Source organism: Hippocampus bargibanti, linkage group LG01 (genome assembly GCF_051943395.1).
Source record: "Hippocampus bargibanti isolate YZ-2025 linkage group LG01, ASM5194339v1, whole genome shotgun sequence".
Taxonomy (NCBI): Eukaryota; Metazoa; Chordata; class Actinopteri; order Syngnathiformes; family Syngnathidae; genus Hippocampus; species Hippocampus bargibanti.
In genome coordinates, this window is record NC_142734.1 from 25,925,610 (window position 1) to 25,951,231 (window position 25,622).

General features: G+C 45.0%; 1 protein-coding gene and 1 pseudogene across 1 annotated transcript in view; one reads left to right on the forward strand and one right to left on the reverse strand.

Annotated features, from left to right (window-relative positions):
- Nucleotides 1-25,622, reverse strand: part of plxnd1 (plexin D1) — an 82,891-nt gene that overhangs the window by 22,421 nt on the left and 34,848 nt on the right. The window contains exons 10-18 of the mRNA XM_089005386.1: nt 22,734-22,823; nt 22,574-22,673; nt 20,780-20,937; nt 17,251-17,396; nt 14,815-14,920; nt 10,655-10,794; nt 10,383-10,562; nt 10,007-10,091; nt 6,999-7,286 (exon numbers count right to left, since the gene is read on the reverse strand). Of these exons, the coding sequence (XP_088861512.1) occupies nt 6,999-7,286; nt 10,007-10,091; nt 10,383-10,562; nt 10,655-10,794; nt 14,815-14,920; nt 17,251-17,396; nt 20,780-20,937; nt 22,574-22,673; nt 22,734-22,823 (1,293 nt within the window). The remainder of the gene's footprint in view (nt 1-6,998; nt 7,287-10,006; nt 10,092-10,382; nt 10,563-10,654; nt 10,795-14,814; nt 14,921-17,250; nt 17,397-20,779; nt 20,938-22,573; nt 22,674-22,733; nt 22,824-25,622) is intronic.
- On the forward strand, nt 11,562-13,904 carry LOC148903592 (uncharacterized; annotated as a pseudogene).

Sequence of the window (25,622 nt, forward strand, 5' to 3'; positions counted from 1 at the left end):
AAACCCAGACCATTGACCACCTCAATCATCCTGCTGTTCAGCGTTCAGGAAAACCATTTAAAATAATAATAATAATAATAATAATAATAATAATAATAATAATAATAATAATAATAAAATAATAAAATAATAATACAGCAGTTGCTGTATTTTGTATTTTGTTTTCCTTTCATAACTTTGCTGCTGTGAATTGTAAATTTCTCGACTGCGAGACTAATAAATAATCAGAAGACGAAAAAGTAGAAAAAGAAAAGAAGAAAAGTAATAACATGAAAAATAAGAAAAAAGAAAACAATAAGAAAAAATTAAGAAAAAAGAGGAAAAAAGAAAAAGAAGCAAAAAGAAGTAAAAGAAAAGGAGAAAAAGAAGAAAAAGAAAAAAATGAAATAGAAGAAAATGAAGGAAAAGAAGACAAAGAAAGAGAAGAAAATGAAAAAGAGGAAAAGAAGAAAAAGAAAGCGAAGAAAAAGAAGAAAAAAGAAAATGAAAAAGAAGTAAAGAAGAAAAAAATAAGGAAAAAGAAGAAGAAAAGTAGACAACAGTAGCCAACAGTAGCCAAAATGGAACTGTATAGTGCAACTTAGCAGTTTTTTTTTGACGACGATACTAGTGCAGCGTGTTCTACCGGAAACAAATTCCTTGTGTGTTCTACATACTTGGCAATAAAGATGATTCTGATTCTGAAAAAAAGCAGAAAGGAAAGAAGAAAAAAAGAAGAAAATGAAAAAGAAGAAAAAGAAGAAAAAAAGAAAAAAAGAAAAAAGAAAAAAAGAAGAGAAGAAAAATAAGAAACAAAAATACAAATTGGATTTGCCTTTATTAGTCTCGCAGTGGAGAAATTTACATTTCACAGCAGCAAAGTTATGAAAGGAATGAAAGTACAAAAGCAAAACACAGGAGCTGCTGGAAAGGCAGCCACTCTTGCGGCGCCGTCTTGAAGTCAAAAGAAAGAAAAAAACTAAATAACAAATAACATGCAACATAAAGAGACAGAGAGACATTCATTCTTAAGCACTGTCTGTACCCTCTTTGTTACATAAAGCAGTTCCAGATGAAAGAGAGGATCAAAGCGTCTCTTCACCAGTGGATCAGGGACATCATGGTGGAATGTGAATGTGAAATAAGAAAATAAGAAAAGTAAGAAGGAAAAAGAAGTAAAACAAAAAAGAAAATGAAAAATAGAAGAAAGCAAAAAAGCAGAAGAAGAAGAAGAAGAAGAAGAAGAAGAAGAAGAAGAAGAAGAAGAAGGAGAAAAGGTAGGAGGAGGAGGTCTTCAACGATCCGACATTTGACAGGCATCCGCATTACTGATCAGAGTCACAGATGAAATCGTACAGTATCTCCAGATTTCTATGCAAAAAGTCACCGGGGATCAAACGAAACTTGGAGAAAAGAAGGAAACAAGAAAGATTGTCGTTGTGACTGATGCAAGAGAAGAAACGGACATTGGATGTTAAATCCACCACCGAAAGGAGATAACTTAAAGGACAACCGACACCATTTTTTTGTTTCCTAACTGACATCAGAACAACGTTTTATAGCATCTAAAATACCCAAAACACGCAGGCTGATATTTTTAGTCAAATGCAAAACACCAATAAAAATGATTTGAAGTGTCCAAAATCTGCCACAAATCAGCTCAAAACTGGGGATTTTCAGAAAGTCCTGCTCCCAGTTCGTGACGTCAGGCCAGATCGTCTTTCCCTGCTCAAGAAACAAAACAATGGGCTCACGGAGTTCAGATTCGGAGAAGTTGCTTTCTTGTTACTCATCCAGTTATGAATATGATTCAAATAGTTCTGAAGAGGAACGCATAAATGTTTGCAATCGATTAAAGTCCTTCCAAATCAATTGGAGCCGTCAATGACAGCAATGTAGCGTCCCAGAAAATGCAAAAGAAGGCGCCCAAGCTCCGTTGGAAATGGGCTAATTTGTCTGCTGGGAATTTGTGTCAGTGAGTATCAAATAGTAGTCTTGGTGCCTTTCTAATTTCACCATCAATACGGATCAACACAAAGTTTTCAGACCACAAAAGTACCGCAAAATGCATTGTGTGTCGCTTTCTCGGTCAGTGACGATATCGTCACGAGACTTCCTGAATAGCGTAAAATATGGCTATATGCGGTGGAATCTTTGTAAAATACGCTTAGTAGAAGTCATTTGAAGTGATTTTCCAAATTATGGACACAACTTGTCCAGAGGTTTTTTTGTATTAGTTTTTTTTCTTTGTCTTGAGGGTCCCACAGCCTTGCATGAGAAGTCACTCGGCTTTTGTTTCTCGGTCAGATACGCTCGGATATTTGTGACGCAATCACCGAGAGAAAAGCCAACGAAACGTCGCTATTTGCTTTTGCCGCGGCCAACTTTCAAACGTGCGCCTTGTTTGTTTTCAAAGCTCGTCTTTTCATTTGCCATTTTTTTAGCAATTAAGTTGGCCACCGTGACGAGGGCGTTGAGTGGGGGGGATTACCAACTGGGAACAAGGCCAACGTAAGGAAAGCGAAAGCCATTTCGGATGCAAGTGAACCCCCTCCCGTCTATCCCCTTTTTTTGAAATGAGGAAGTGTGTGTATGTGTGTGTGTTTATCCCGAGTGCACTTCCTTGCTTTGATTGCACCCCGAAGACACCCCCCGCCCCCTGTCGCCAGCGCAGGATGCCACCTCCCAGGTCTCTGTCAACAAATACTTCCAAATCCAAACACAGCACATGCTGACACGGAAAGCATCGCGCTATCACGACAAAAATACAAAAATTGGCTGCGGCATCTGACAAAATATGCACGAGCCCACTCGCAGCACCAACAAGTGAGAGGGGAAAAACAGAACAGGTGACCCCAAAGCAAACTTAGCCATATTTCAGCTCAGCTCATAGTTGAGCCCCTCGCCTGAAAAACAATTGCAGTCTTTCTCTCTCGCTTTCTTTCTTTTCAGCATCGTTTCTGCCTTCGGGCCCATTTACAGTCTGAAAATAAAACAAGTCATTGAGGTCACGCACTGGCTGGCCACAGTCAAGGCCGAGGGGGGAGGGGGGGGGGGGGGGACTTGGGCGCGATGAGAGCGGCGTCACGTGGCTTCACGCGGCGTCGGAGCGGGCCAGCCGAACGGATTTCATCAAAGAGTGCTTGACAAACCGCGACTGCAAAAGGTGCCCCCCCGGAGCAGCCACGGTGACTCCCGTGTCTTTGAGCGTAGGAGTCCAAATGCAAGAAGCGCATTTGGAGGCTCACTCTCACGACATATCGTGTGGGGGTCCAAACTTTGTCGTTTAAAGGACAACCAACACCATTTTTTTGTTTCCTAACTGACATCAGAAAACGTTTTATAGCATCTAAAATACCCAAAACACGCAGGCTGATATTTTTAGTGAAATGAAAAACTCCAATAAAAATGACTTAAAGTGTCCCAAAACCGCCACAAAATGAGCTCGGAACTGGGCAGATTCAGAAAGTCCCGCCCCCGTGTTCGTGACATCACTATTGGTCACACACTGCCTTGCTCCAGAATTCAAACAATGGCTTCAGAGAGTTCAGATTCAGAGATTATGCTTTCTTGTTACTCATCCAGTTATGAATATGATTCAAATACTTATGAAGAGGAAAGCATAAGTGTTTGCCATCAATCAAAGAAGTCCTGCCGTATCAATTCGAGCCGTCTGGACTCCAATGTAGCGCCCAGAAAATGCATATCATGGCGCACAAGCTCTGTTGGAAATGGGCTGATTTGTCCGCTGGGAATTTGTGTAAACTTACACCTTCTTCATGCGTGTTACGGCAATTGGCTGCGACACACAACGATTCACCATCGCGTTATTTATGTAGTTTTCCTTCTAATTTCGCCATCAACACTGTTTTCAGGTGAAAAAAAGTACCCAAAATGTATTGTGTGTCACTTTCTCGGTCAGGGGCGTTCCCTCCGTGACATCACTTAGGGCAGGGGTGTCCAAAGTCGGTCCTCGAGGGCCGTCGTCCTGCCTGTTTTCCAGCTCTCCCAGGAGCAACGCACCTGATTCAAATCATCAGGACCATTTTGGTGCTGCTTCAGAGCTGGCTGATGAGCTGATGATTTGAATCAGGTGTGTTGCTCCTGGGAGAGCTGGAAAAAAGGCAGGACAGCGGCCCTTGAGGGCCGACTTTGGACACCCCTGACTTAGGGCATCGTCATCAACTCGACTTCATGAATATTCAGTGTGAGTCTTAAAACGTAAAAGATAGCTATATGCGGTGGAATCTTTGTAAAATGCGCTCAGTAGAAGTTATTTGAGGTGATTTTACAAATTATGGACGCAACTTGGTGGGTCGGTTGTCCTTGAAGGGTTGCTTCCGGATCAACGGAGGGAGGAAAGGCCCGCTTCGGGAAACTATTTGAAACACGCCAGAAATGATGGTCTGCTTCACCCTCAAGGACTTTTGTTTTTTGCGAGGGGCGGTGGGTGTCAGCGCTCCCCACCCCTCATCTCACAGAGTCGATCCAGTTCTGGGCTTGACAGGACCCCGACAGACTCGGCAAACACACAAAGCCCCTTTTTGTACTATCGAGTGTGAAACATCGATGGCGCAGTGGACGACGGGTTAGCCCGCCAAAGTGCGGCCTGCGGGCCAAACGCGGCCTGTGGTCAATTTTCATCTGGCCCGCAACCTCCCGTCATAATATCAATAACGTCGTGCCCGCATGTAGAAGACATTGGGGTATAGCGCCGTTACCTGGGTGAGCTAAGTGCTGCTATCTAGAAGCTCAATTTGACAGCAATTTGGAAAAAGAGTCATTGACTGAATGAGCCCCCCCAATTTTTGAAAATAGCGATTTTCTTTTTTTTCTAAAATGGCAATGTTCTATTTTTTTCTAAGATGGTAATTTTCTTTTTTTTAGTTTTAAAATGGCAATTTTCTAATTTTTTTCTAAAATGGCAATTTTCATTTTTTTTCTAAGATGGTAATTTTCTAATTGTTTTATTCTAAAATGGTGATTTTCGTAATTTAAAAAAAAATCTGAAATGGCAAATTTATCTTCATTATCTTCCAATTTTTTCCATAAAATGGCAATTTTCAAATTTTTGTTAAAACATTTCTAAAATGGCAATTTTCTATTTTTTGAAGAAATTGTAAAATGGTGATTTTGCAAATTGAAAAAAAAAATCTTAAATGGCAATTTTCATTTTTTTTTCTAAAATGGCGACAATCAACAAAATGAGGAAAGTTGACTGCGAGGGCCGAATGATGCTTCAAGGCTGGGTGGAAATTGGACTATTTCCTCCCTAAAATACATACGTAACAACCGTGTCTGCCTTGTTTGTAAAGAGACAGTAGCTCTTATTAAAAGCGTTCAATATGAAGTAATTTATTGAAATTAATTGCTGTTATACGTACAGAACGTCTGCAAAGGTTGCCACCCCTTCACTACATTTTTAACACACCAAATCTGGCCTCTTTTGCAAAAAACAAAGTTTGGACACCCCTGGGTTCACGCTACCGGCGAGCAGCACGTGAATCATTCCAAATTGGTTTCGGTGGAAGGCCTTGCGGTCATGTGTGTTGGATCAAAGTTGAATTGGTCTAAATCAGGGGTGTCCAAAGTCGGTCCTCGAGGGCCGCTGTCCTGCCTGTTTTCCAGCTCTCCCAGGAGCAACGCACCTGATTCAAATCATCAGCTCATCAGCCAGCTCTGAAGCAGCATCAAAATGGTCCTGATGATTTGAATCAGGTGCGTTGCTCCTGGGAGAGCTGGAAAACAGGCAGGACGGCGGCCCTCGAGGACCGACTTTGGACACCCCTGGTCTAAATAGTCAATTAGCAGTAATCGAAATGATGAACAGAAAGATTATTTATTCTTGGAACGGCACAGAGAGAGAGAGAGAGAGAGAGAGAGAGAGAGAGAGAGAGAGAGAGAGAGAGAGAGAGAGAGAGAGAGAGAGAGAGGGTTGGGAAGGGCTGCTCTTCCCTCACACATGTTATTTATACATTGGCGGGAATGACCTCATTTCAAAAGGAGCCAATCAGCTGTGACTTAAAGGACAACCGACGCCCCGGACAAGTTGTGTCCATAATTTGTAAAATCACTTCAAATGACTTCTACTGAGCGTATTTTACAAAGATTCCACCACATATAGCTACATTTTACGTTTTAAGACTCGCGCTGAATATTCAGGAAGTCTTGTTTTTGAGTTGGTGATGATCACGTCAGGAACGCCCCTGACCGAGAAAGCAACACACAATGCATTTTGGGTACTTTGTTTGGTCTGAAAACTTTGTGTTGATCCGTGTTGATGGCGAAATTAGATGGAAAACACATAAACAACACGATGGTGAATCGTTGTGTGATACACCAAGACTACTACTTGATACTAGTTGACTCAAATTCCCAGCAGACAAATCAGCCTGTTTCCAACAAAGCTTGGGCGCCATTTTGTGCATTTTCTGGGATGCTACATTGGAGTCCTGATGGCTCGAATTGATACGGAAGGACTTCTTTAATCGATTGCAAGCATTTATGCTTTCCTTTTCAGAAGTATCTGAATCATATTCGTAACATGCGTAACAAGAAAGCATCTTCTCTGAATCTGAAGCCATTGTTTTGATTCTAGAGCAAGGCAAGATGTCCTGGCATGACGTCACGAACAAGGGGGCGGGACCTTCTGAAACTCGCCATCTCCGAGGTCATTTTGAAGTAGTTTTGGGACACTTTAACTCATTTTTATTGGTGTTTTGCATTTGACTAAAAATATCAGCCTGCGTGTTTTGGGTATTTTAGATGCTATAAAACGTTTTTCTGATGTCAGTTAGGAAAGAAAAAAAATGGTGTCGGTTGTCCTTTAAGGCGTGGAACATTAGACTGAAAACTGGTAAGAGAATGGTTGAGTAACCATACATACGACAAATACATGAAGTTATAAGGTAAACTACACATATATATAGCATGTACTAAGCTTAGACACATAAATGATTGAATAATAAACAATGTTTAAGAATGTGCATATATAAAATTGTCCTATCAATGCGACTCACGTTAATGATGAGCGTCAGCTGCTCTCCCGGGTGATGTTTGATCAACTTTTCCTTGTTGGCGGTGAAGAACTGAGGGTCCTCAACGTATTCCAACAGGAAGTGGCCCGTATCCAGCTCCTCTTCATCTTCATCCTCCTCCTCCTCCTCCTCGGCGTCTCCATCGGGAGGGGAGGGGCGGTCCCACGCGTAGAGAACCCCGTTCAGGTAGAACTGCACTGAGGTCGCTCGGGACTGACTGGACGGCGGTGACGGACATGTGATCACAGTGGGCGAAACAATGGCGCACACCTGAAGAGAGGCCCACAGAATATGACCATGACCATGTTGATCATCGTTTAGTTCAGAGGTGTCAAAGTCGAGGCCCCGGGGCCAAATCTGGCCCACCACGTTCTATATGGCCCGCCAAAGCAAATCAAGCATGTCAAGTGCCATGATGCTACGAAAGTCCCGAAGCAATTGTCAAAAGGTCCCCCGTAAACCACAATTAGTCATTATATTTGCTCTCTATTTGCTATCCGCTATCTAACTAGGTAGGTGGCTACCTTGCTAGCTATTTGCTATCTATTCGCTGTCTAGCTGGGTACCTATCTAGCTATCTATTTGCTATCTACTTACTATCTAACTAGCTAGCTGGCTATCTATTTGCTATCTATTCGCTATGTATTTGCTATCTAACTAGCTGGCTGGCTACCTAGCTACCTATCTATTCGCTAACTAGCTAGGTGGCTACCTAGCTAGCTATTTGTAATCTATTTGCTATCTGGCTGGCTATCTGGCTACCTATCTAGCTCTCTATTTGCTATAAATTTTCAATCTATTCACTAACTATCTAGCTATCTATCTAGCTAGCTATCTATTAGTTATCTATTAGCTAGCTAGCTAACTTTTTATCTGTACAGCAAAATGCATTGACGTGATGGGACTGCTACAATGTGTCCTTTTTTCTGTCAGGGGCGGTTCCTTCAGTGACGTAACGTGAGGACTCATCACCAACTCAAAAACAAGACTTCCGGAATATTCAGCGCGAGTCTTAAAACGTAAAATATAGCTATATGGGGTAGAATCTTTGTAAAATACGCTCAGTAGAAGTCATTTGAAGCCATTTTACAAATTATGGACACAACTTGTCCGGAGACATTGGTTGTCCTTTAAGTGATTAATCATAACAGTGCATTACCCCCCCCCCCCCCCCGACAACCTATTGTTTCAGCTCAGAAAAGTGAACCAATTGGATCAATGTGAGGACTTCTAGGTACAAAGGGCATGTGTTTCCCCCTTGCTGAGAATAATTGAGAAACTCTGAAAAGGTTTTGAGCACGCACACGCACGGATTCTGCCATATTTCGACATCCACTGTGATTCTATAAGAAATGCTGTTGTTAAAATGACGTCACGCGATGGCCCATGGACTCGTTCGAAGGCAGGAATCAATAAAAAAAATAGATTTCCGTTCATTTCACATTCAATAGATTATTATTTATGACAATAATAATAATATAATAATAATTCGGTTAGATCTTTTGATTTATATTGAATTAGCCTTTTGTTGTATAATTATTTTAATTTGGAGTTCTACTGTTCAAACTATTTCAGTGGAGAGTAAAATACTTAATGTACTTTGGCGATAGCACAATTACTATAGTACTCTGTTTTATTTTGTGTTTACATTTATTCTTGAAGACCTTTCTGTGAATACTACAACTTATCTTACAAACTTTTCGTCTTACAAACGTCAAATTTCTGAAAATTAAACCTTATAATAAGCACTATTTTCATAATACACACCCACCACGGCTGGCACACGACCGAACAGCACCAGAGGTTAAGTTACCAACAGTCCTTATGGAAGGTGTCTCTCCTTCCATAGGCCCTCAACGACCATTAAAAAGGTAAATAAAACTTTATTTTACAGCACAGTTTATTTCTTTAATTACAGTCCTCATGTAATGTGCCTCTCTTTCCAAACAGCAATTCCCTTTGACCTTCGACCTCCAACGCCATTCCATCAAGCCATCAATAACCATCACAAAGGTAAATAAAGTGACTTTATGATACAATGCAGTGTATTTCTTTCATTACAATACAATAGCACATTTATTATACATATAATAAGGTATGTTGTGTGTAGTTTTAAGGCTTATTTAGTTGAAAAGCATATTTTATGGAAACCCGGGAATGGATTATTCCCATTTTAATGGTTTCCTATGGGATTTTTTTTTGAGATACACACTTTTCCCCTTACACACTCTGTCTGGGGACCAATTAAGTTCGTAAGTTGAGGTCTCACTGTATTTGTTATTCCGCATGCATGTGGCTGCCGCTGCTCACCCGCAGTAAAACTGATCCTGGGACTGTAAAGTGACCTTGAGAGTTTTGAAAGGCGCTTAGAAATGAAATGTATTATTATTATTATTATTATTATTATTATTATTATTATTATTATTATTACTTCAGATTTGACAACTAGTGATTCATGAATTTGTTGTGCGCTCTTAATGTAATATGTGGAGGAGATGAAACAACTAATGGCTTCCGCAAATTCATAACAGCCACCAAGAGGAAATCAGAACTTGACTTTGATATCCTTGGTCTAGTTAAACGGAAAACCCTTTCTTTGTTACGACGCTTCCACATGATGCCAAATGTGGTAGTTGGAGGGCGGGGGAGAAATCCCAGTGAAACAAATGAAACCAAATAAATAAATAAAGCAGATGCGAATATACTGAATGGATGATGGTTATGGCGACAAACTAATTTCATCATTTCATGAACACTACAAAGCCCGTTGAAACGGTGGCGCCACACCTGACCCCAATCAGCAAAGAGCAAACCCACAACGACAAAACCAAAAGCAATAGCCAGGAAACATCATGTTGCGCTTCTCCACGAGCAAAGCCGGATGATATTTCATCGCTTTCCTCTGCGGCTCGCCGTCCTCAAATCGCATGCGTGAACGTTTGCGTCCAAGAAGGCCGCCGCTTTGACGATGTACGACGGTGACGACTCACCGTTTGGCCACTTCCGGGCACCCGCATGGTGGCACTCTGCACCAAGTCAAATCCGCGGCCCAACGCCGTGATGGTCCTTCCGCCGCTGCAACACACACACACACACACACACACACACACACACACACACACACACACACACACACACACACACACACACACACACACACACACATGCGCGCACACACACACATACACATACACACATACACACACACGCACACACACATGCACACACATACGCGCGCGCACACACAATGTGGCGTGTGAGAGGCAAATATTGGCGCACACGATTTTGGCTTCTGATTGGTACATTTGAAAGGAGAGGGGTGGGGGGACCTGTCAATGCCCTCGGCCCCGCCCCCGCGCGGCCCACCTGAGGAAGCTCCTGTCAGGCTTGATGAAGGCGATGGTGGGGTTCTTCTGGTACGTGTAAGTGGCACCGAGTTGGTCCCGCCGGCACGACACATTCTCGAACTGGACGCAGACCAGCACCGATTCGCCGCCCACCGGCGGGGCCGGGGGCATGGTACACTCCAGGACGTCATCTCTTTGCCTAAAAGACAACAGACAGGGTTAAATGGAACATCTCGGAAACGAGACCAACGCCAGCCTTTTCCGAACGACGCACTGGCTGCCGCGACTCACTCGGTGATGACGCACTCCAGCGTGTCGTTGACAGCGACCCGAACCCGAGAACCAATCCCCAGGTGCTCGCCGACGATGGTCACTCTGGTTCCTCCAGCACGGGAGCCTTTGCTGGGCTCCAGCGAGACCACCTTTGGGACCTGAAAGCAAAGACGGAGGGAGAACTCTGATACAACCGCCTTTGAGCCAAAAGTGAACCCGGCCTGCTGGGTGCACTTTTGGTTCACTCTGGGCCAACGCTCTCATCCTGGCTGATGCCACATTCCACCCATCGTGTGTGTGTGTGTGTGGGGTAAGGGGATCAGATGTTTCCTTCCTGAGGCTTGGCGAAAGAAATGCAGACAAATATCCTGCCTCCAACTCCATTTGGGCTTTCTTTGTCCCCCCCCCCCCCCCCGTTCAGGCCACTGTCCCTTGTTGGTGGACGGGTCCGCGTCCACACTAGCCGTTTGGAGGCGAAAAATGGCCGGCATCAAAGGCACCCACGTTTTTTGGAAGTCGGACAGGAAAGTGATTGTCGTTTGTTTAATACAATGTCGCCACAAGGGGGCACAAGCCAGTGCCTTATTGTGCTGGTCCCAAGTCCAGAGGTTTGTGTCAGGAAGTGCATCCGACGTAAACATTTTTGACACAACAAACGAAAAAAGGAGGTTATGCACAGGTTTGGACTCCAGAAGAGGAACGCTGAAGGACAGATGGTGGTTGACTTTGCTCAGAGGATGGAAATGGCTATTGTGAATACTTTCTTTAAGAAGAGACAGGAACACAGGGTGACCTATAAGAGTGGAGGCAGAAGTACACAGGTAGACTATATTTTGTGTCAACGGTGCCATCTGAAGGAAATCAGTGACTGCAAAGTCATGGTTGGTGAGAGTGTAGCCAGAGAGCCTAGGTTGGTGTGGGTAGGATGATGCTGGTAGTGAGGAAGATGAAGAAACCAAAGGCAGAACTGAGGACAAAATGGTGGAAGTTGAAAAAGGAAGAGTGTTGCATGGAGTTAAGACAAGCACTGTGTGGGTGTTTCCAGATGACTGGCAAACTACAACGAATGAAATCAGAGAGACAGGTCGGAAAGTACTTGGTGTATTGACTGGAAGAAAGGTAGATAAGAAGACTTGATGGTGGAATGGGGAGGAGCAGGGGTGTATACAGAGAAAGAGGTGAGTAAAGAAGAAGTGGGACACTGAGAGGACGGGAGAGAGTAGACAGCAGTAAGAGGAGATCCGGCGCACGGTTAAAGTAAAGGTGGCAAAGGCCAACCAATAGGCCTATGATGACTTGTATGCTAGGCTGGACAGCAAGGAAGGTGAGACTGATCTTTACAGGCTGGCGAGACAGAGAGACAAAGATGGTAAGGACCTGCAGCAGATTAGGGTGATTAAGGATGGAGATGGCAATGTATTAACAGGTGCCAGTAGTGTGATGGCAAGATGGAAAGAGTACTTTGAAGAATTGATGAATGAGGAAAATGAGAAGGAACAAAGAGTAGAAGATGTGACTGTTGTGGACCAAGACAAAGCAAACATTAGCAAGGATGAAGTGAAGAGGGCGCTGAAGAGGATGAAGGCTGGAAAGGCATTCGGGCCTGATGGTTTACCAATTGAGGTACGGAAGTGTCTAGGAGAGGTGGCAGTGGTGTTCCTGCCTGGGTTGTTCAACAAGATCTTAGATGGTGAGAAGATGCCTGAAGTGAACTCGTGCCAAGTGAGATGTGCAGAGTTGTAGTAACCACCGAGGAATACAGTTGATGAGCGATACAATTAAACTATGGGAAGGGGTAGTTGAAGCTAGACTAAGAGTAGAAGTGAACATTAAAGAGCAACAGTAAGGCTTCATGCCAAAAAAAAAGTACGACAGAGGCAGTGTTTGCTTTAAGAATGCTGATCAAGAAGTACAGAGAAGGTCAGAAGGCATTGCACCGTGTCTCTGTTGCTCTGGACAAAGCGTATGACAGGGTGACCAGAGAACAGCCGTGGTATTGCATGAGGAAGTCTGGAGTGACAGAAAAGTATGTCAGAGCGGTGCAAGACATGTATCATGACTGTAAGACAATTGTGAGGTGTGCTGTTGGTGTGACGGAGGAATTCAAGGTCGAGGTGGAACTTCACCAGGGGTCAGCACTGAGCCCCTTCTTATACACTATCATGAGGCTGACAGACAAGTTAGAGAAGAATCTTCTTGGACCATGATGTTTGTAGATGACATAGTGATCTGTAGCCAAAACGGGGAGCAGGTGGCGGAGAAACTAGAGATGTGGAGATATGATCAGATCTTTCATAACTTTGCTGCTGTGAAATGTAAATTTCTCCACTGCGAGACTGATAAAGGCAAATCCAATCAGGCAGGCTGGACAAAAATGTCAGGTGTGATGTGTGATAGAATAGTTTCAGCTGGGATGAAAGGAAAAGTGTACAAAACGGTGGGGAGACCAGCCATGATGTTTGGACTGGAGACACTGCCGCTGAAGAAAAGACAGGAAACAGAGGTGGAGGTAGCAGAGATGAAGATGTTGAGGTTTTCTTTGGGAGTGACCAGGTTGGATCGTAATGAGGACAACTGGTATTGGAGGCTTTGAAGAGAAAGTCAGAGAGGCCAGACTGAGATGGTTTGGACATGTCCAGAGTAGCCAGAGTGACTATATCGGGAGAAGGATGCTGAGCCTTGAACTGCCAGGCAGGAGACCGAGAGGAAGACCAAAGACGAGGTTTATGGATGTTGTCAAAGAGGACATGAAGGTAGCTGGTGTGAGACAAGAGGATGCACAAAACAGGGTTAGATGGAGGACACTGATTCTCTGTGGCGACCAGAAGGGAAGAGCCGAAAGGAAAAAAAAAACAGAAAAGAAAAATTATTATTAATTCAATAGTTACAAAATAAATTTGGCCAAAAGTTCTCCCGTCTGCCCCCCTTCTCGCACCGCACCCTTGTGTTCTTTTGTCATGTCGCGGGCTGCCGAAAAACCAACGGCAGGTTGCCAACTGGTCCCTGGGCCACAGGGCAGAGGCGGAGAGCGTTTGTTTTTCCCGGCGGTGGATGCCAGGTGGCAGCCAATGTTCCCTCTTAATTCTTCATGTGTCTGAGCAGACACACAAGCTCCTGAGCACACTGAGGACCACTGTGAGCAACATCGGAAGTGTACTAGTGATGTGTCGTTCACGAACGAGCCGGTTCTTAGAGCCGGATTTCCGAAGTGAACCAAGAGAGCCGGTTCCGAACAACGAGCCGGAAATCGGAGCCGACTTTTTTTGTCCTATATTCCCCGCCCCCAGTCTTCGGTTAAAGCCGCATGTGATTGGTCGATATCGGTGGTCGAGGAATGAAGGGAGAATTACAGACACACACAGCAGTGAGGAGAATGAGGAGGGGGAGGTGGGTTAGGGTAGACAGGTGGACAAATGTTATCACATTATGTTGTAATTATTATTAAATTATTATATTTTTACTAGTTGGTATGATAGCATTATTAATATGAAAAGCAAATTAGTGACCACTGATCATCAGACCAGAGTAACCACAGGGAAAGTGAAAGTTTGTGGATGCGCTCTGTGCACATATAAATCAAGCCATAGAAATAAAAATACTTGATATACTGTATTTTTTACATGAGTAATTTGTTTTTCACATAATTTTACATGATTTCTGGTAGTTAATTAATTGAAGCAACAAAAAAACAAACTAACAAACAAACTGAGGAGCCATTTGGGAGTCAAATGAGCCGGATCTTTTAGTGAGCCGAACCAAAAGAGCCTCTGAAAAGAGCCGGAATTCACATCACTAATGTGTACGCTGTGGCCACACACCAGTTTCCCGGCAGTATCACGGCGCGTATGGGAGGGGCACATTCGTGCCGTTCTGCTCCGATTGGCTGCGTAGCGTACATGAACTGTACGGCATTATTGGCTGGACACCTGTCAGTCATTGAGTTACATTGCAAAATATGCGCTGCATAGATGTTCTTGTGCGCTGAGTATGTGCAAACAGTGTGCGATTGCGCACGCGCGCCGCTTAGAGGGAACATTGATGGCAGCCATCCTGCGCGTCAAACAATTCCAACAGCCTCACGTTCTTCTGAGCCGTAAAGCGCATCTGTTAACACTCGGCCCTGCTCTCCGAGGCAGGAAACGCGAGGCAAGGGAAAAATGAGGAAGGCCGGCACTCACCAAGTATGAGAAGCTTTCCTTGGACCTGCCCGTCCCGCCTTGTTCCACGTCCACTCGTACCACTTGCGTCCCATCCCTCGGAGACCTCCCAGTGATGCACACCAGCCTGCGCAAATCAAAAGATCATCTTTACGACACCTGCACAACGCGCACACGTTGGGTGGACCGCATCACGTTGCAAAACACCTCACGGGAAAACGGGAAGCGGCGGACGGGACACGGCAACTCGCTGTTCCCGCCCACTGTTCCGAAACGGAGATTGAGAGATTATTTTGAGAGTGAAGAGCGCATGATTGACGCGAGAATTTGCACTCGCGACAGCATGTGGCAGATGCGCGGTGCATGTGGGAGAGATGTGAGGAGACATGCGGCCCGGGGGGGTCTCGCAAATATGCCACTTGTGTGCCGATTCTTTTAAAAATGGTCGACAATGTGAGTCCAAGTCAAGCTTCTCCTTCCATCCGTATTTGAGAAATACACCCGAGTGGAGAAGGGTCAAAGATCACTTGTTTTTTTTACTTCAAGATGGTGCCGCAAAAGTGGCTACCTTTCCAGCAGCTCCTGTATTTTGTTTTCTACTTCTTTCCTTCCTTTCCTCTTCTTTTCATAACTTTGCTGCTGTGAAATGTTAATTTCTCCACTGCGAGACGAATAAAGGTACATCCAATCCAATTCAAATGGAAGCAAACACGGCGGGACTGATGTCCAAATAATCCAAAGTCACCGTCGGAGCGAAACGTGGACGGCTGGCTGGAGGCCAAATTTTCCAAGAGGTCACTCGGAAAGAAAAGTCCAGCTCATTTCATGATTGACGGGTGTGGGGGGTGAACGTAAATATTTCTAACGGTTGTGATGACACAAGATCACCAGCCGCCATGTTGTGATTTGCGAGGGATCGAGGGACCCCCACCGCTGGCATTAAACTGCTCGTTTGCAATTGGTTCATGGGGGTGTTGAATGATGAGTTGGAGTGGCAGGCCGCACCCACGCCCGCTTTGAATGCAATGATAGGCTTCAGCGGAGCGCAACCAGATAAAGCTTCGCCGGGAAGCCTGAAAGCTTTGGGAAAAGTTACCGACTTCCAGGCGGCTGCGTTACGACGGACGACCTCGCCGTCGCCATGGTGACGCTGCGATCATCCCCACGCGAGGGGGGGCGGGCATGGAGTCATTTCACAGAAGAAGTGTCCTACTGGACCCACCGCACCCTCCTCACCACCTTTTCCAGCTACTCCCCTTAGGCAGGCGTTATAGACGTTGACATTGAATCACGGTCATAACAAAAGATGTCACAAGAAAAGCAATTGTCCGGCGATGAATAACAACAGCAAGAAGAGTGGCCTGACGAGCCACCGCCTGGCCATCGTCAGTCACACGCTTGATGTATTTGCTGATACAGTGATACCTTGGCTTACGAACTTAATTGTTTCCCAGACAGAGTGCGTAAGGCAAAAAGTGTGTATCCCAAAAATTAATTTCCCATAGGAAACCATTAAAATGAGAATAATCTATTCCCAGCTACCCATTAAACATAATTTTCTACTTTCTAATTTTCTAAGGCTGAAAACTACACAAAATACACCTTATTTTATGTATAATAAATGTGCTATGGCATTATAATGAAAGAAATAAACGGTACTGTATAATAAAGTCGTTTTATTTACCTTTATGATGGTCAAATTTTTACAGATGACGGCTGAAGAAACCTTCTCATCGATGGACCACTCCTGTACGACTGAGAGCTTACACAGACTTTATGATGGTCGTTGATGGCTTGATGGAATGGATTGGCCGGTTTCATCAGCATTAAACATTGGTGAGGAACGTAGCCTTCTTCTTTCACCATCGTGAGGAATGATCCCTTGGAGGTGCTTTCTCTGCGATAATTTTACCGAGTTCCTCGTCAATTGTGTTCTGTTTAGCTGGGTTGATAGCTTTTCGCATCAAGTGTACAGATGGCTTATGCGGGTTATTTGTGGAGCCTGATTGATGGGATATTTTAACCTTGCAGTCTAAACTCTATCAAAGTTGAAACGAGTCCAGATGTCACTGTTTTCTAGCCATTTTCTCACGTGGCTTTAACCGAAGACTGGAGGCGGGGAATAGAGGACAAAAAAAAGCCAGTTGTCATTTTCTTTTTGGAGAACTGCCTCACTCTCTCTCTGTCTGTAACCGCCTCCCCTCACTGCTGCGTTCTTGACCAATTACATGGCTTTAACCAAAGACTGGGTTAAAAAACAAAAACAAGTTGGCTGCCATTTTCTTGTAAGGAGAACGGGCTTGTTCGCGAACGACACATCACTCATTGTGGCACTCCGTGTGTATCCCAAAAAATAGTTCGTATGCCAAGGTAAAATGTTATTAAATTTTCTAACGTTCATAAACCGAAAAGTTCGTAAGCCAAGGGGTTCGTAAACCGAGGTATCACTGTACTTACTCCACAGAGACAACGTAGAGCTCAGGCACCAGTATGCAGGGGACCTCTCCGATGGAGACCTGGACAGCCTGGGTCCTGCGGCCCAGGTTCCTGCCCCTCACCGTCAGGCGGGTGCCTCCGTCCACCGGACCGCTCAGGGGGAAGACCTGAAAGAGACCGATGGACACTTTAGAACCATGGACAAGACAAATCGTATCACAAACGGGGGGGGTGTATCTTTTAGGCGTCGCCTTCCAGTAGGGCGGCTAGGGTGATGCGATATTTCGCATCACCCTTGCATTCGAAATTTAGGGAACGTCAACGCAGACGGCGGCGACCATACCAAGCCTCATTGTGGGCAATGAATGCCGGCCAAATTCCTCGCTAGGCATTTCTGCTCTTCTCACACTCGTTTGAGCTGTCGACGAGGCGGTAGAAAGGGAAGACATCTCACTCAAAGACGTGAAAAGAGAGAAATTTGCGATCTTGTCAGTGTCGTGTTTGCTTTTTTGGTAATTTTACCCATCATGACCCCGTGACACCTTAGCGTTATTAGCTTGGCGTGCGAGAATGAAAATGGCACTCGCGTTGGATCTCGGCTAGATAACATTTCAACAAACAGACGATCTCCTGCTTCCGTGAGACACAAAGTGGCTCAAGATGGAGTCGCCTGGCAAGTGCCAACCAAAGGCGCCAAAACAAGCGCAACTTTGATTAGACAGCCCTAACAAGACAGGAAATGACTTGCTCGCACGTCTCGGCAATCGCGTTCGCGAGGAAAGTTATCGGTCACCTTTCAAAATGGCAAAACCGCCTTCCTTTGTTCACACACCACACCCACTTTTGCGTGTAAGGCGCCAAATGCGGCAGTCAATGTCGGCCGCCGCGCCGCTCATTTGCACCTCTTACGAACGCGTCAGGTTTGATTTACAGCTCAGCCTCCGCCGGGCCTCGGCGAAGATCACACGCTGGAAATGTGTCGACAAAGCCTCGCTTGCAATGATCACAGTGCCGTTTTCTGAACGCCGGCAAGGCGACCACCTTGGTCACATCGTGTGGTTGGACGAGACCATTTGAGCCTTCCAAGAGGAGCCGAGGACAAGAAGAGGAAAGCGTTATGACTCACTCCAAGCTTGACTCGGACTCCCCGATTCACCTCACAGATAAAAGATTAATGTGGTCAGATCTGAACATTTAAAAAAAAATAAAAGTGTCGCCGATGGAGATCATTTCACACAATGCGGTAAAAAACGGTGCCGGGCTCTGGCAACCGTCCGGTGAGAAAGAGTTCCTTCCAGTAGTTGAGCATCATGGCTTGCAAGGCCTTCTCTGCTGGCATAAAACTATGTGAATCACAGACTGATAATCATTAATTATATTTTGTCCATGAATTCTTATGAAATAATTTGAAAGTTTTGTTGTCAGCTTCCTTTCATTGCTTTTCTTTCCCCTGTTGTGCTGCTTTCATATGTGTGGTTTCGTATTGAAGCATTGAACCAATCACATTTCAGCCATGATTTGTGACCAGGGTCAAAAATCAACCTGGACATCACAATCAGTTCTGTGTGCCCTGTAGTTCAAGCAACAGTCAAACTGTTGCTTGAACCAATCCGATTTCCAGTTGGTCACACCAAGGCCTTCTAGCAGGTGTGGGGAAGGTATTTTCTGGCTAACGCTACGCTCTAGTGGACTTGTAGTCAATCACACCACACTTTTTAGATGAGTCGCTGTTGCAGGTGTAGCTGTAGGTGCAGTCAAGGTTATATTTATTGTTAACAAATAGTTATGAAGGGTTGTATTCATTCAGACGTAGCACAAGCGAATGCTGACATGTCAAATGCATGGCTCGTCACTGGGTTCTTCCAATGTAAGATGGAGGGCGACATCAGTTTGCCAACCGCCACCGAGCAATGTTGACAGGAATGTCCCCGTTAGAGCGCAATTTAGAAAGAACTGTATAGTGCCTGCATTTTTCTCCATTTTTTTGATGATACTAGTGCAGCGTGTTCTACCGGAGACAAATTCCTTGTTTGGTCTACATACTTGGCAATAAAGAAGATTCCGATTCGGATTAGCAGGAAAAGACATTTAGAAGACATTCATTGAATTTCCCTTTTTTCAATGAGGAAAATGCTTAGGGGAACAAAATGGCTACTGGTATCTGAAGGCAACCCTGAAACTATAACATCTGCTGTCCGCTGAAAGTACCGTATTTTACAGTATAGAAGGTGGCGCACCCAAAAGCCTTGATATTCTTCAAAATGATGACTCTGTGCCTTATAATTTGGTGCACCTTATATGTGAAGTAATATTGAGCCAAAACTGGTCTCGCAACTCTGTCTCCATTCCCTTACGCTCCCTGTAGAGGAAGTAGTGCGGAACCCCAGCCTCCACTATAGCGCCTTATAATGTGGTGTGGCTTATATTTGGAAACATTTGCTATATTTATGTATTTGTAAAACGTTTTTCATTCATTGAAGTTGTGCCTTCTATATAGAAAAAGTTTGAAAATACACCATTTGTTGGGGGTTCGCCTCATACACCAGAAAATAACGGTCAATGAAGAAAGGTGGTGAGGGAAAGCTTTGCTCTGCTAACACATACAAGCGCAACCGCCCGGAAACGTGGCTGCCAACGTGAGGCGTCATACGCAGTGGAGCGCCACAGGAGACAGTCCTGGCTCCATTCATGTTCACCCTCTACACCTCTGACTTCAATTACAACACTCCAACCTGTCACCTTTAGAAGTTCTCTGACGACTCAGCTATTGTCGGCCTCACTACAGAGGAAGACGATCGGGAGTGCAAGGGACTGACAAAGGACTTTGTGGACTGGTGCCAGCAGAATCACCTCCAGATCAACACTGGGAAAACCAAGGAGCTGGTTGTGGATTTCTGCAGGAAACAATCCTTACCTGCACCATTGAACATCCAGTGTACGGACATAGAGAGGGTGACCTCCTACAAGTACCTGGGTGTTACTATCAACAATAAAATGGACTGGACTGCAAACACGGATGCCCCAATCAAAAAGGGACAGAGTCACCTCTTCCTACTCAGGAAACTGAGATCTTTTGGGGTTCAGGGGTCACTCCTAAAGACTTTCTATGACTCTGTGGTCGCTTCAGCCATCCACTATGGAATTGTCTGCTGGTCAAGCAGCATTACCACCCGGGACAGGAAAAGACTAAAGCGCTTGGTCAAGAAGGCCAGTTCTATCCTAGGCTGCTCGCTGGACTCTCTGGAAGAGGTGGGCAACAGACGGGCGCTTGCTTAACTAAAAGCTATGATGGGCAGCCCCTCCTACCCCTTCCTGCCCACCCTGACAGCACTGGGTAGCTCCTTCAGCCAGAAACTGTTACACACAAACTTCTAGAAGGAGAGGTACCACCGCTCGTTCCTACCAACCAGCTGGATTGGGCCTCATGCGAGCCGCGCCACACCGACCGCCCACTGGGGCCGCCGCTGCGCTAACATCGCCAAACAGGCAAAGGACTGTTGCAAGAACAGCCACTGCTAAATAATCATACCCCATTCGACGGCGATCTTACCTCGTGGATCTCAGGCGCCGGACACTCGGGTTGGACGGGCCGGCAGTCAGCCGCGAGTCTACAGCTTTTGTCGCACCATCCGCAGAAGTGGCCCTGATCCTCGCGGCCCCAGCACTGCGAGCAGTCCCCTGCACCCACGCCGCAGTTGTACACTTCCACTGGAAGCAAAGCACGCAGAGGGTTGCATTTCAACGCTCTCTTTCTCTCCTGGTCTCCAAATGCTTTGGACGCACAAAAGGCTTTTTGGGGGTTGCCGACCCATATAAGTCGCAGTAGGTCCGGCATTATGATTAAATGTGGACGTAAATTTCATGTCAGAATCTCTGCAGGGGGTTTACGGCAAGTGTGCCAAAGTCTTTTTTTTGCGGCTGGTCACATTGTCGTTGTGGTTTCCTCTCGGGGACTGTTATGAATTTGGGGAAGCCATTAGAATGTTTCATCCCGTCCACGTACTTCATCTAGAGCGCACAACAAATTAATGAATAACTAGTTTAATTTGAACTCCAGAATAATGACTGTTATTGTGGTTTACATGGGACAATTGGAAATTTTTGTTTGCACTTTAGTAAGCATCGTGTAAATGTCACAAATTTGATTTGGCGGGCCGAATAAAATGATGTGGCGGCCTAGATTTGGCCCCTGGCCTTGACTTGGACACTTTGTGATGTAAGTGATTAGCCAGCTCGCTAAGAAAGAGATCGCTAGCTAGCTAGCTTGATAGATGAGAATGAAATTACACAAACTTGATTTGCTTTTGCGGGCCGAATAAAATGATGGGGTGGGCCAGATTTGGCCTTGACTTTGACATCTGGTTTACAGTATGCATTCGAGATTTGAGCTGGCCAAACTCAGGTTGTTGCTTTAGTACGGGTGTGCCCAATAAGATCAATCCTGACTGACCGGTAGCCCGCGGTCTGAAACCAATCGCCAGCCGCACAGGGGAAAATAGGGGGGAATCCGAGAACGGTGGGGGAGAGCAGAGATTTGTGTGTATTTCATTTTTTTGTGTTCAGTTTTACTTTCACTGCAAAAGCAAATCACCTTGACCTGATGGCGGCCATTTTGTATGTGCGATTTGTACATGTTCTTTTGTAGGCCTGAACAAAAAAAATACAAATTGTGGGCTCCCCAAAAAGTCACAGACGGCGTTCAGCAAACCCTTGTTTGCCCTCCATTCACGGCGGATAAAGGCGCCCAAGCAAACAAGAAAAGGAAAGCTGCTGCGCTGCGCCTGCCCCGCGTTCGCTTCTGTGAACATCTGTGTATCAGATTGGGTATGAGTCCTGTTAAGAAGTCTGTTTTGTTTTGTAACTTTTGATGACTCAGCGGACTTGTCATGTCGGTAAAACATGCAAAATTTGGCGTCGGACGACCCCGAGGCGTACTTTCGCACGGCCTGAGTGCGCGGTGCACATCTGGAAGGCTTGGCTTGTAACTTGAGCACCGACGGCACGCCAAATTCAACACAACGTCACGTCCGCACTGGGTTGTCATGGCGACCGAAGCATATTCGCAATCCCCTTGACCCATTCCATCATATCGGCGGCCGACAATCATCCAGTGTAATTAGGTAGCGGCCGACTGTAAAATGACAGATGAGGTACTGCGGTTCGCAAAATATGATCATTTGCGGTGAATGGTGTGTTCATTGGGTTTGAGGGCCGAGACTTCATTTTTCTGGCATAAAAAAAAATCTCAGTACATGTTGTTTTTGCATTGGTGGAAGCACAGGCGGCGGATGGCGAGCACCCGCCTGTTGGCATGGAAAGACGAAGGCGGATCACGTCGCCTCACCTTTGATGGGCTGGGGGCTGTCCACAAAGGTGCCCTGGCGGAGGGGGCCTCTCCTCCTTAGGTTGAGCTGGAAAATGCCGTGGCTTCCGTCGGCGCTCAGCTGGACAGGGGAGAGGCCGTTAGGACCAGCTCGCCAAGAGGTGAGTGGGGGCCGGCTTACCGTCACGCCGCTGCACTTAACCGTCGTGCTGTTCAGCCACGCAGCTTCGTATCGCCGCTCTGTGCCAAAGTCGCACTCCAGCTCCTCCCCCTGGAACAAGAAAACATAATAATCATAATAATCATAATAATAATAATAATACATTTCATTTATAAGTGCCTTTCAAAACTCTCAAGGTCACTTTACAGTCACAGAATACGTTTTTTTCTGTGGGTAAGCAGCGGCAGCCACACGCGCCAGCGTTCACTCAACCCGAAAGTAACTCAAATAAATAGAAAGCTAGCAAGCTAATAAATAGCTAGCTAGCTATCCAGCTATATAGCTAATCGATAGCCAGCTAGATAGCCAGCCAGGTAGCTATCTAGACACCTAGCCAGATAGCTATCTATCTTTCTAGATAGCTAGATAGCGGTATAGCTAGATAAATAAAAAGAAGTGAAGAGAGGAAAAAGTAAAGAATAAAGTCAAGACGGCTCTCAGCGACTTGCTATATTTTTGTAACCAGCCGTTAGCGAGTGCTAACGTGCTTTTGTTACTGCCGTGTCTCAGTGACTTTTATCGACATGTTCTACATACTTGACCAATAAATGGAATATTAAAGGACAACCGACATCAATTTTTTTGTTTCCTAACTGACATCAGAAAAATGTTTCATAGCATCTAAAATACCCAAAACATGCAGGCTGATATTTTTAGTCAAATGCAAAACACCAATAAAAATGACTTAAAGTGTCGAAAATTTGCCACACATCAGCTCGAAACTGGTGATTTTGTGAAAGTCCCGCCCCCAGTTTGTGACATCACGCCAAGTCGTCTTGCCTTGCTCAAGAAACAAAACAACGGGCTCACAGCGTTCAGATTCGGAGAAGATGCTTTCTTGTTACTCACCCAGTTATGAATATGATTCAAATAGTTCTGAAGAGGAAAGCATAAATGTTTGCAATCGATGAAAGCAGTGCTCCCATCTTTTCCAGAAAATGCAATAGATAGCGCCCAAGCTCCGTTAGAAATGATTTGTCTGCTGGGAATTTGTGTCAGCGAATATCAAATACGTAGTAGTCAATACACAATTCACCATTGCGTTATATGTGTTTTCCTTCTAATATCACCATCAACACGAAGTTTTCAGATCAAACAAAGTACCGCAAAATGCATTGTGTGTCGCTTTCTCGGTCCAGGGCGTTCCAAACGTGACGTCATGTGAGGATCTTCATCAATTCGAAAACAAGACTTCCTGAATATTCAGTGCGAGTCTTAAAATGTAAAATATAGCTATATGCGGTGGAATCTTTGTAAAATACGCTCAGTAGAAGTAATTTGAAGTGATTTTAAAAATTATGGACACAACTTGTACGGAGGCGTCAGTTGTCCTTTAATGATAAAGCCGCGTTTCCACCAGTGAGGTTGTATTGAACGTGTGGTTACAAAACATTTTTAAGGGGGTTGACTTCCTCTTTAACTCATTCACTGCAATTCCCGAATTTATTCGGGAATTGAAAGCTCCGAAACATCTTGCAGGGCGACGTCGACCGTTATTCTTCCCGTTTTATTTTTTTAGGGCGCGGTACGGAAATCTGCATGTGAACTCCGCCGAGCTCGATGTTGTGAGGTGGATGCGGCCATCACTTCCTTTCAAATGTTTGCTGCTTTTCACGTCTCGAGCCGCCAAATAATGCCAATCATCTTGAGCCAAACGTGTTGCTACGACGATGGGTGAGGTTCATGTTGAGGTTTCTGAGCCCCCCCAACCCCACGACCAAATCTGATCTGCCACAAACTCAGTGAGTGTCTGTGATTCGACGCCGCAGAGACCGCATGAAAGTGCATACCTGTCAACCTGTACGTTTTTGCCGTATGAAGTATGCATTTTAAGACGTGTACGACGTACAAGAAAATCTGCATGGAAAAATGCAAATTTGTCAATTATGGGTACCATCCGGTACACACCGACAATCACGAAACGGCGAATCAATCAAGTCAAACGAGTTCGCCATGGTAGCCTCTATCTCAGTATCGTTTTTTTTCGTTGCAAACGAAGTGAGAATATGTACAGAATGATATAACGAAACACATGTACAATATAAGATATTAAACTACATAAATAAACACGTTTAGAAAAAAAAATATGGTGTACAATTATTTTGTATTTTGTAAGGGAAAATACACACAGTTTGTAAGGGCATGGAGCCGTGGAGGTTGACAGGTATGAAAGTGACCCAAACATAGCGCCGTGTGAACATTTCTGTTATCGACCCGAACCACCGTTGCAACATTGGCTTTCATTCACTAGAGCAACCGCCTGTGCGTGCGTGTCGACATTTGATGGTGGCTCCCAGGCTGTAACCATGGCAACAACCAGGAAAAGGACGCAAAAGGCCAGCCGGGTTACACAATACTGGCTGGCAATTTGTCCGCTCTCATTGTGAGTGCGGCGAGACCTTCTCGGTGAAAATGTTCAGACACTGACTCTGAAACCAACTGGACAATTGCGCTGACAAGGACTCAAAGATAGACGTCCAAGATGGCGCCCGAGTCGGCAGCCGTCAGCAAGTGCTCTCATTGGCCTTGCTTTTTTGTTGTTTTTGTCTTGTTTTTGTGTTTCTTTTGTTAGTTTTTGTTGTTGGGGGTCGTGTGGAACGGATAGGGATTGTTTTTCAGCATTTTTGGCCACAACATTCATCAAGGAGGAGACTGTGAGGAGTGGTTGCGCCTTTTCGGCAGCATGAATATGCCAGCACTGTTTTTGATCTGGGAGGAATGTCAGTGTCATTTGACTGTCATTGCTGGACACCAAAGGGGCCATTGTGTTTTTTTGCGTCTGTAATGGGCAGCATCTTAACAGCCTCGCTTCGTTCAGCAGAAAGGTTGGTGCTGTTGGACAGTCTGCGG